At 43.4% G+C, this 12,430-nt stretch overlaps 1 protein-coding gene across 4 annotated transcripts in view; it reads left to right on the forward strand.

Moving 5' to 3' along the window:
• The window catches only part of glra1 (glycine receptor, alpha 1), a gene marked incomplete at both ends in the record, with an annotated part of 156,060 nt that overhangs the window by 87,167 nt on the left and 56,463 nt on the right, over positions 1–12,430 (forward strand). For all 4 annotated transcript variants that reach the window (XM_083980419.1, XM_083980421.1, XM_083980420.1 and 1 more), the window contains one exon: positions 6,367–6,434. In XM_083980419.1, coding sequence (XP_083836545.1) covers positions 6,367–6,434 — 68 coding nt within the window. The remainder of the gene's footprint in view (positions 1–6,366; positions 6,435–12,430) is intronic.

Here is a 12,430-nt window from a genome sequence, read left to right on the forward strand (position 1 = left end):
ACATTTTATGTCACATGACATCAGAAGTGACTGAGAGTGCAGTTTAAAGAAAGAGTGAACCTTCTCTTTAACAGTTCACGTTCATCCTCCACCTGAACTCAGGTGGTTGAAATAACTTTATTAACTCAGACACTGTGGACAGAACAGAACCTGACCTAAGGTGGTTGAAATAACTTTATTAACTCAGACACTGTGGACAGAACAGAGGAGGTGATGCTGCAGCAGCTTCCACCATGTTTGTAGTTTTCTGTGGTAAAAGAGGCAGCAAGAAGAAGAAGGAAAACATCTCAACCTTTAGACTTCATCCCTTCATCCCTTCTCTCTCTCTGTCTCTCTCTGTCCTGTGAGTAATCTATTCTTTGTTCTAATTAGACGTCGATGTCGTAGGCTACTTCATGTGAGTCACGTAGAGAACGAGCGCCTACGGTCACGTTTAATGATCTTTTCCTCTTAACCGTGGTTCATCTTCAGCGCTGTGATGCTACGGCTCAGCCACAGTGGCGTGTGACTATATATATATATATATATATATATATATACTGTATATGTATGTGTGTGTGTGTGTGTGTGTGTGTGTGTGCCCTGCAGCGTCTCTCACACTGTGACAGGGAGAGTAATTGGCCATCAAAATAATCCAGACCCCTTCCTTCATTCCCAGCTCGCCGCCGCCGGCCACTGGAATTAGACACCGAGTTTAGTCAGGGACATTTAACACAAACCCTGAGTGTGTGTGTGTGTGTGTGTGTGTGTGTGTGTGTGTGTGTGTGTGTGTGTGTGTGTGCGGGCCTGAACTGATCCATCCTCTGGACTTATTATCAGACATTACTACTGTTTTTTTTTTTTATCCACTCCACCGCCGTTTAAACTGAGGCTGATGAAGAGCGGGTTCAGTAATAATAATGGGATTACAGTAATCAGATTATTAAAGACATGTATCTGAGTTAGCATGCAGCCGAGGGGGGAGGGGGGGAGGGGGAGGGTGGAGAGGGGCTAATTACTGCACAGACAAAGATTTTTTAATAGTTTTGTGGACGTGGAAAGTGCAGAGTTGTGTTTTGTGTTGTAGCGAGCAGCAGCAGCTTAAAAGTCCTGAATGTGCATCATGAGGGGGAGAGACCGGGATCATGGGGGAGGAGGAGGGGGGAGGGAGAGGAGGGGGGAAGGGGAAGCTCTGAAAGAAAAAATGAATATACTGTTTTTTTTATCTTGATGATTCCAGAAGAAGAAAAACATCAAACTCAGCTGTTATTGATCCTTTTGTGTTCATTTAAATGTCCATCATTTATCTCAGAGCCGGTTATGTCACTGAGCTGAACGTTTGACAGGAATTTCATTGGTTGAGTTTCTACATTTTCTACAGTTTCAACACACACATGAACGTGTCTGTCTGTTATAATCACATCAAACCAACAGCAAACAGCTTATTATTACTACAGTGACACAATAACACAATGAACATTTTACACTGCAAAAACTCTACATCTTTCCAAGAATATTTGTCGTATTTCTTGTCAAAATGTCTCATTTCTAGTCAACACTAATCTCTTTTCTCTTAAAATAAGACTCATCACCTAAAAATTAACTTGTTCTGAGATGCAAGTTTTTTGTGTTTGTAATAAAAAAGAAAAACTTGCTCCACTATCAGATTTTTCAACTTATTTCAAGTGAAAATCTGCTTAAAAAAAATAAAAAGTGTCTAAAAACAAGCTGCTTTTAAATGTGATGAATCTTATTTTAAGTAGAATGAGATTAGTTTTGACTAGAAATAAGCCAAATATTCTTGGTAAGATTTTGAGTTTTTGCAGTGTGTTAGACACTCAGATCCACAGCTGTGGATGCTGCAGACTCCACATGTCCAGATGTGGAGCTGTATGGGCCGGATACCAGTGTTGGGCCAAACTCTTACCAGTGTTGGGCCAAACTCTGACATGCGTTGGGCCAAACTCTGACCGGCGTTGGGCCAAACTTTGACCGGCGTTGGGCCAAACTCTGACCGGTGTTGGGCCAAACTCTGACCAGTGTTGGGCCGGATACTTACCAGTGTTGGGCCAAACTCTGACCGGTGTTGGGCCAAACTCTGACCGGTGTTGGGCCAAACTCTTACCAACTCTTTGGCCAAACTCTGACCGACCGGTGTTGGGCCAAACTCTTACCAGCGTTGGGCCAAACTCTTACCAGTGTTGGGCCAAACTCTTACCAACTCTTTGGCCAAACTCTTACCAATGTTGGGCCGGATACTTACCAGTGTTGGGCCGGATACTTACCAGTGTTGGGCCAAACTCTTACCAGTGTTGGGCCAAACTCTGACCAGCATTGGGCCAAACTCTGACCAGCGTTGGGCCAAACTCTTACCAGTGTTGGGCCAAACTCTGACCGGTGTTGGGCCCAAACTCTGACCGGTGTTGGGCCAAACTCTGACCAGTGTTGGGCCAAACTCTGACCAGTGTTGGGCCAAACTCTTACCAGCGTTGGGCCAAACTCTGACCAGTGTTGGGCCAAACTCTTACCAGTGTTGGGCCAAACTGAGGCCGGTGTTGGGCCAAACTCTGACCAGTGTTGGGCCAAATTCTTACCAGTGTTGGGCCAATCTGAGGCCGGTGTTGGGCCAAACTCTGACTAGTGTTGGGCCAAACTCTTACCAACTCTTTGGCCAAACTCTGACCAGCGTTGGGCCAAACTCTTACCAGTGTTGGGCCGGATACTTACCAGTGTTGGGCCAAACTCTGACCAGTGTTGGGCCAAACTCTTACCAGTGTTGGGCCAAACTCTGACCAGCGTTGGGCCAAACTCTGACCGGCGTTGGGCCAAACTCTGACCGGTGTTGGGCCAAACTCTGACCGGTGTTGGGCCAAACTCTGAACAGTGTTGGGCCAAACTCTGACCGGTGTTGGGCCAAACTCTGACCGGTGTTGGGCCAAACTCTGACCAGTGTTGGGCCAAACTCTTACCAGCGTTGGGCCAAACTCTTACCAACTCTTTGGCCAAACTCTTACCAGTGTTGGGCCGGATACTTACCAGTGTTGGGCCGGATACTTACCAGTGTTGGGCCAAACTCTTACCAGTGTTGGGCCAAACTCTGACCAGTGTTGGGCCAAACTCTTACCAGTGTTGGGCCAAACTCTGACCAGCATTGGGCCAAACTCTTACCAGTGTTGGGCCAAACTCTGACCAGTGTTGGGCCCAAACTCTGACCGGTGTTGGGCCAAACTCTGACCAGTGTTGGGCCAAACTCTGACCAGTGTTGGGCCAAACTCTTACCAGCGTTGGGCCAAACTCTGACCAGTGTTGGGCCAAACTCTTACCAGCGTTGGGCCAAACTCTGACCAGTGTTGGGCCAAACTGAGGCCGGTGTTGGGCCAAACTCTGACCAGTGTTGGGCCAAACTCTTACCAGTGTTGGGCCAAACTGAGGCCGGTGTTGGGCCAAACTCTGACTGGTGTTGGGCCAAACTCTGACCAGTGTTGGGCCAAACTCTTACCAGTGTTGGGCCAAACTGAGGCCCGTGTTGGGCCAAACTCTGACCAGTGTTGGGCCAAACTCTGACTAGTGTTGGGCCAAACTCTTACCAACTCTTTGGCCAAACTCTGACCAGCGTTGGGCCAAACTCTTACCAGTGTTGGGCCGGATACTTACCAGTGTTGGGCCGGATACTTACCAGTGTTGGGCCGGATACTTTCCAGTGTTGGGCCGGATACTTACCAGTGTTGGGCCAAACTCTTACCAGTGTTGGGCCAAACTCTAACCAGTGTTGGGCCAAACTCTGACCAGCGTTGGGCCAAACTCTGACCAGCGTTGGGCCAAATTCTGACCAGTGTTGGGCCAAACTCTGACCAGTGTTGGGCCAAACTCTTACCAACTCTTTGGCCAAACTCTGACCAGTGTTGGGCCAAACTCTTACCAGTGTTGGGCCAAACTGAGGCCGGTGTTGGGCCAAACTCTGACCAGTGTTGGGCCAAACTCTGACTAGTGTTGGGCCAAACTCTTATCAACTCTTTGGCCAAACTCTGACCAGCGTTGGGCCAAACTCTTACCAGTGTTGGGCCGGATACTTACCAGTGTTGGGCCGGATACTTACCAGTGTTGGGCCAAACTCTTACCAGTGTTGGGCCAAACTCTGACCAGTGTTGGGCCAAACTCTTACCAGTGTTGGGCCAAACTCTGACCAGCATTGGGCCAAACTCTTACCAGTGTTGGGCCAAACTCTGACCAGTGTTGGGCCCAAACTCTGACCGGTGTTGGGCCAAACTCTGACCAGTGTTGGGCCAAACTCTGACCAGTGTTGGGCCAAACTCTTACCAGCGTTGGGCCAAACTCTGACCAGTGTTGGGCCAAACTCTTACCAGCGTTGGGCCAAACTCTGACCAGTGTTGGGCCAAACTGAGGCCGGTGTTGGGCCAAACTCTGACCAGTGTTGGGCCAAACTCTTACCAGTGTTGGGCCAAACTGAGGCCGGTGTTGGGCCAAACTCTGACTGGTGTTGGGCCAAACTCTGACCAGTGTTGGGCCAAACTCTTACCAGTGTTGGGCCAAACTGAGGCCGGTGTTGGGCCAAACTCTGACCAGTGTTGGGCCAAACTCTGACTAGTGTTGGGCCAAACTCTTACCAACTCTTTGGCCAAACTCTGACCAGCGTTGGGCCAAACTCTTACCAGTGTTGGGCCGGATACTTACCAGTGTTGGGCCGGATACTTACCAGTGTTGGGCCGGATACTTTCCAGTGTTGGGCCGGATACTTACCAGTGTTGGGCCAAACTCTTACCAGTGTTGGGCCAAACTCTAACCAGTGTTGGGCCAAACTCTGACCAGCGTTGGGCCAAACTCTGACCAGCGTTGGGCCAAATTCTGACCAGTGTTGGGCCAAACTCTTACCAACTCTTTGGCCAAACTCTGACCAGTGTTGGGCCAAACTCTTACCAGTGTTGGGCCAAACTGAGGCCGGTGTTGGGCCAAACTCTGACCAGTGTTGGGCCAAACTCTGACTAGTGTTGGGCCAAACTCTTATCAACTCTTTGGCCAAACTCTGACCAGCGTTGGGCCAAACTCTTACCAGTGTTGGGCCGGATACTTACCAGTGTTGGGCCGGATACTTACCAGTGTTGGGCCAAACTCTGACCAGTGTTGGGCCAAACTCTGACCAGTGTTGAGCCCAAACTCTGACCAGTGTTGGGCCAAACTCTGACCGGTGTTGGGCCAAACTCTGACCAGTGTTGGGCCAAACTCTTACCAACTCTTTGGCCAAACTCTTACCAACTATTTGGCCAAACTCTGACCAGTGTTGGGCCAAACTCTTACCAGTGTTGGGCCAAACTGAGGCCGGTGTTGGGCCAAACTCTGACTGGTGTTGGGCCAAACTCTTACCAGTGTTGGGCCAAACTCTTACCGGTGTTGGGCCAAACTCTTACCAGTGTTGGGCCAAACTCTGACCGGTGTTTGGCCAAACTCTGACCAGTGTTGGGCCAAACTCTTACCAACTCTTTGGCCAAACTCTTACCAACTATTTGGCCAAACTCTGACCAGTGTTGGGCCAAACTCTTACCAGTGTTGGGCCAAACTGAGGCCGGTGTTGGGCCAAACTCTTACCAGTGTTGGGCCAAACTCTGACCGGTGTTGGGCCAAACTCTTACCAGTGTTGGGCCAAACTCTGACCGGTGTTGGGCCAAACTCTTACCAGTGTTGGGCCAAACTCTGACCGGTGTTTGGCCAAACTCTTACCAGTGTTGGGCCAAACTCTGACCAGTGTTGGGCCAATCTCTGACCAGTGTTGGGCCAATCTCTGACCAGTGTTGGACCAAACTGAGGCCGGTGTTGTTTCAGGGCCTAAGTGAAACTGTAGAAGACAGAGCTGGACGTGTCTGTGTGTGTTTCTGTATTTGAGTCTCTGACTTTGATGCTCCTCTCTGAGACGACGTGATGTGATGTGATGTGATGTCCATTGTCCGGAGAGACGAGGACGTCCTGTAATCACATTTGTGTTTGTTCGAGCTGGTAATGGAGCCAATCGGTGACGACCTGAACGCTGTTTATTTACAGTCACCTTGACTCGCCCGTGGTCTGAAACAAAGAGGACCTTGAAGGCAGCGTCGCCCTCGGAGACCAGAGAGGACGACTCCCTGTCTTCATTAACAACTGTCCACACGTCCTCGGTTCAACAACGTGACCGATTGAGGATTTTATTGATTTCATCGACACAACTTCCTGTTCGTGTTGCGTTCAGGGTCCGAGCAGAGAGTCGTTCATGACTCTACTCTCTGTGCTGTCGGATGAATTAAAACACACGTTAACGATGTTTAACGAGACTCATGTGATGATCTCTGACCATGTGTGTGTGTGTGTGTGTGTTTGTGTGTGTGTGTGTGTCCTCTGCAGGTCCACCTGTCAACGTCACCTGCAACATTTTTATCAACAGCTTCGGCTCCATCGCAGAGACGACAATGGTAAGATCATTTTATTATTAAAATTATTATTATTATTATTATTATTATTATTATTATTATCAATATGACTGTGTGTATGTGTGTGTGTGTGTGTGTGTGTGTGTGTGTGTGTGTGTGTGTGTGTGTGTGTGTGTGTGTGTGTGTGTGTGTGTGTGTGTGTGTGTGTGTGTGTGTGGATGATTGGGTTGCTAATGGAAACGGTCAAATTGGGTCTCGGCTTCATTTCAGCCTCATTTCTGCACAGAAAAATGTGATTAATTTAAATGGTTTGTGTTCGCTGCATCCAGAAGATTCATTTACACTTCCTCTCTGAAGGAAATTACAAAATAAAAAGCCACACACACACACACACACACACACACACACACACACACACACACACACACACACACACTGGCCCATCAGAGTGTTTAGAGTCTCCGCCTCATTGAACTCGTCTTCGTCTCTACAGTTCATTAGAAACAGAGAATCACGGCCGTTTGACGTTTACACAACAGCAACACATCGACTGTGACGCTGGAGGAGGGAGTGTGTGTGTGTGTGTGTGTGTGTGTGTGTGTGTGTGTGTGTGTGTGTGTGTGTGTGTGTGTGTGTGTGTGTGTGTGTGTGTGTGTGTGTGTCTGTCTGTCTGTGTGTGTGTGTGTGTGTGTGTTATGTTAATATAACACAATCTAACCTTCAGCACCGAGGCCTTAAGCTGCTACGACGACATCAGACTGACATGATGTGAATACATCAATTAGATGATAACAACAACTAGCTACTACAATAACAACAACCAGAATAATAATATTGATAATAATAATAATAATAATAATATTTAATCTCTAAACTATTTACAGTTTGTATTTGTCACATTGTGTAATAACTAATGGAGTATTGTTAAATATTATTAAACATGAATAAATCATTTATGAATCATTCTTCCTACACTGATGTGAATTAGTCATAATTTATAAACACAATTACTAATGTTTAATAATAAATAATTAGTTTGAATGAATAAAAAAATATAAATATAAAATCAAAAACATGTGTTAGAGTGTCCTAAAATACAAACAAGACGATTTATAAATAATGATTCATGATTAATAAAAGTGTTACATCAATAACAAACCGGTTATTGATCAGCTCACTAATAAAGATGAACATTTAGAGTCGTAACCATGGCGAGTTTATCACCAGGAGAGAGACAGGAAATAAAATGTTCAGTACCGACGTTCAAATTAAAACGAGATTCTGAAGTTATGTAAAAAAAATAATAATAATTCATAGAATAAAAAACAGGATAAATATTTAAATTAATAATAAAAAATATTCTTGTTCTTCAATATGAAAAAACAGGTAAATAAATATAATTGGATTGAACAGACGATGTTTATAGTGTATAGAGACAGTAGCAATAACCTGAGCTACGGGAATAAAGAGACAAACATAAAGAACGAAGGGATGAAAGGACGAAATGATGGGATGAACAAAGGCTGAGTGAGAGAGAGAGAGAGGACTCCCCATGAAACACACACACACACACACACACACACACACACACACACACACACACACCGTGAAGCTGCTGCTGCTGCAGATTCTCCTCATGCAGAACGAACTCGCTGCTTTTTCTCTCCTGAAGAAACTCAATCGATTCCTGTGACAGAGAAAAGTAAAGTCGACGTTTCTTCTATAATAACAAATAATAATGATTATAATAATAATAATAATACATTTTATTTATTTATAAGCATCTTCAGGACAGTTTACAAATAATAAAACATTTGGAAACATAAATAACTCAAATATAAACTCATGAAACACATGAATACATATTTATATACACATATAATTTGAATTTCCCTGCTAGGGAAGAATAAAGTCTCTATTCTCTATTATTTATAATAAAACATATAGGCTACAGTGCAATGATGATTGAATAATAATAAGAACTGTATCAGTTTCCACATTAGAACTGTAGCATCGAGTGTTTTACAGGTTAATTCACCTGCAGCTGCTTCATGAGATTAAAATAATATATTAAAAATAATTAAATTATTATTAAAATGATTTATAATGTGTATAAACATTGTGTAACATATATATATATATATATATATATATATATATATATATATATATATATATATATATATATATATATATATATATATATATATATATATATATATATATATCTAATAACATGGTATATAAAGCTTGGGGTGCGGTGGTGTGTTCAGGGTCGGCTCGTAGAACTGAGCTTCACTCTCACTCGTCTCATCTCAGTGAAATAATCAGATTCATCCGGTTTTATCGAAGCAGAAAATCAACTTTAAGTTGGAAACGCAGAGCGAGCAGGAAGCTGGGGAAGCAGCCGAGCTACGGACACACACACACACACACACACACACACACACACACACACACACAGTGATAGATGGAGCTGGTAGAATGGTGCAGAGCTTGTTCCAGTCCCGCTGGTACACGGCTTTATTCCTGTTTCAGCAGCTCACACACACACACACACACACACACACACACACACACACACACACACACACACACACACACACACACTGAAATAGACACACAACCTCTTCTGTCTCTCGCCCTGTCATTGGTTTTTTCCTCCCTCCCCCTCTTCTCCTCTCTCACCTCGCTGCCTCTGCTCTCATTCTTATTCTTATAAGACAATAGATATATATCATATATCATATATATATCAAAAGGAGGTGATTCAGAAAACTTGAACTTATCAATAAGATAATAACTAAACTAATCAATATAAAATCAGTATTTATTGATTATATCTTATATATATTTGCTTTGTGTTTTCTCCTCTGTCTCGTCAGTTCATCGTCTCTCTGTGTCTGTGACTGGTGTTAATAAGATTTATTGTATTTTAATCTCTGTTGAATTCACTCTGGTCACATTTCAATGTTTTTAGTTTTATTTTTAAATCAGATTTAATTGATGAGTGTCTTTGTAATAATCACAGCCCAGTGGAGGTGAAAGCTGTTTCAGACTCTAGGTCACATTAACAACAACTAAATACACTTTATTGATGCTCAGGACGTTACAGAGGCTGCAACTAACGATTAATTTCATTATCTATTAATCTGTTGATTATTTAAACGATTAATCGATTAGTCGTTTGGTCAATAAAATGTAAAAAAAAATATTGAAAAACATCAACCAGTGTTTCCCAAACCAAAGAGAGACTCAGTTTATTGTCATAGAGGAACAAAGAAACCAGAAATATTCACATTTAAAGGAGAATTCCGGTCATTTTTGACCCCTACATCGTTGTCCTGATGGTCGCCCGGTGTTGGTTGGAGCAAAAAACGCGACTAAAATTGCTGCAGGCAAACCAGAGTTACCATGGCTACCCGGCGCTACAGGGATAGCCACAACGCTAACCCATGGGGGCAAATCTTTCAACCACAACAAACACTCAGAAAACAATTAGATATCTCTGGTACATGACTTAACTCATATAGCGTGGAGTAGAAACAGTAGAAACTTTGTGTTTTTAACTCTGAAACATCCCAGAAAGACATTACTATCCCATCACAGAGAGAAACTAACACTTTGTCCTTGTTGTCCTAGTCAAAACTAATCTCTTTCCACTTAAAATAAGACTCATCACCTAAAAATTAACTTGTTTTTAGATCATTTTCACTTGTTTCAAACAAATTTTCACTTGAAATAAGTAGAAAAATCTGCCAGTGAAAGCAAGTTTTTTGTGCTTGTAACAAGAAAGAAAAACTTGCCCCACTGTCAGATTTTTAGGGCCCGAGCAACGACAAGCGTCGGCGAAGGCCCTATTGTTCTACTTATTTCCATTGAAAATCTGCTTGAAAGAAGTAAAAAGTGTCTGAAATCAAGCTACTTTGAGTCTTATTTTAAGTAGAATGAGATTTGTTTTGACTAGAAATAAGACAAATATTCTTGCTAAGATGTTTGATTTTTTGCAGTGTGAATGGTTGTGTGAACAACAGACAACAACAGTTGGTTCAATTTATTGGTTAGGGACAAATCTGCTCTCTCAAAATATTGGCATGGACATGTCCATAGGTCCATACGCAAACCTACGCCCATGCTTTTAAAATGCACCACACATAGAAACAAGACAGACGATGACAGTTCATCAGTAGTTGCGTTACCATCCACCTTTTTTTATTCGCATTTTCAAAAATTGCGAATAAATACTTAAATGGAGACGCCAGAAATTTGAATAAAGGCAGTAAATGCGCATAAAAGTTTTTACGCTTGGAGGGGGTGGATTTGTCAGCGTATCGATTAAAGGAAAATTAGACTTTTTGTGATGGAAACAGATGATGTGAATTGAGGCAGAGTTTGTGGGTGAAGCTGCTGGACTTCACCCAGCGACGCCCCGGTCTCCCAGCTCTCCTCTCTGCACCGCAACACAAACGCTCCGTAACCCGTAATGTTTTGTTCATGACGGTTAGGACGACACAATCACACGCCGTAACATCGTTATGTAACTTATTGATGTTTCACCGGCTTCGTATGTAAACAGATGCACATGGAGGAGAGGAGCGTAACCAGAACAGACTGTCACAGTTCTACTGTCTTTCTGTGTAAATATCTCATGTTACAACATGAAAACCTGAGGCTTATATTCAAGTGCGGCCTAGATATGTATTTTCTTTAAAAATGTAGCTGGTGCGGCTTCTACTCAGGTGCGTCTATAGTCCGGAAAGTACGTAAATTGTCCATGATGTTGAGTGTCAGGTGAGTGTCAACTGTTGGATACATTCACGCTCTCTTATGACGTAATCTCACGTCGCACTCCTCCTCCTCTCCCAATAATCGCAAAACACTAATGAATGGAAACGGGCATAAATTCGCATTTGCTTTTTGCGCATTTTCACAAAATCCGCTTTTAAATTCGATACGACTTGGATGGAAACCCAACTAGTGTCATTAACAAAGTGAAGAGGACCGACGACGGTTCCCTGAGGAACTCCAGGTTCAGTTCTGGACGTTTCCAGACTTTGTGGAGTGTTTAAGATCTGTGAGCTGCAGCCTGAATCCTGACTGATGACACCTCCACCCATCAACACACACACACACACACACACACACACACACCCCTCCCCCCCTGGCAGCCTGTTTATCGCTTATCTCCAGCTGTGGAGCAGCGACTCCTTCAGCAAAGGTCAGGCTCATTTGTTCCATGGGAGATATTCAGAGTAATAAACAGTGATAAAGTGTGTGTGTGTGTGTGTGTGTGTGTGTGTGTGTGTGTGTGTGTGTGTGTGTGTGTGTGTGTGTGTGTGTGTGTGTGTGCTGCTGCTTTAAATGCCACCCGCTCAAGCTGCTGCTCCTTAATGACGCCGGCAGCCTGGACCGATATGGGAATGACAGGAACGACGGGATAATTGACAATTAGGGGGACGGAGGGTCGAGATGAATGCCACCATCACCTCCTCCACCTCCTCCTCAGTAGTTTTACATATCAACCTAAAATTTGGTACACATGTGGACAGGGAGTGTGTGAACCATATATGTAAAATTCATCCTGTTTTATAATTAGGATTTTGAAATATCACCTTTTCACCAAAAATTTCAAACTCGGTTTTTTTTTTTTTCCCAAAAAAAAATTTATTTTCAGAAGCTCAATTTTTTATGGAATGACTCAATTCAATATTTTATAGATATAGATGTAAAGGGACACAGGTTTTCTTTCATTTAAGCCATAAACCATAGTTGTGGGATTAGTACTTCTGTAGTTATAAAGCTTTAATTGCAGTGATACAAAAACAGGCGGAAATTGCCAAAAATGGCCTCTGAGGAAGAAGAGGTTAGGGGGACGAAAAGTCTGGTTTAAGCACACGGCAAAAATGCAAAATGTTACCAAGAATATTTGTCTTATTTCTAGTCAAAATGTCATTTCTAGTCAAAACAAATCTCATTCTACTTAAAATAAGACTCATCACATTAAAAAGCAGCTTGTTTTTAGACACTTTTTACTTCTT

The sequence above is a fragment of the Trachurus trachurus genome, assembly GCF_905171665.1.
Source record: "Trachurus trachurus genome assembly, chromosome: 10".
NCBI classification, from domain to species: Eukaryota; Metazoa; Chordata; class Actinopteri; order Carangiformes; family Carangidae; genus Trachurus; species Trachurus trachurus.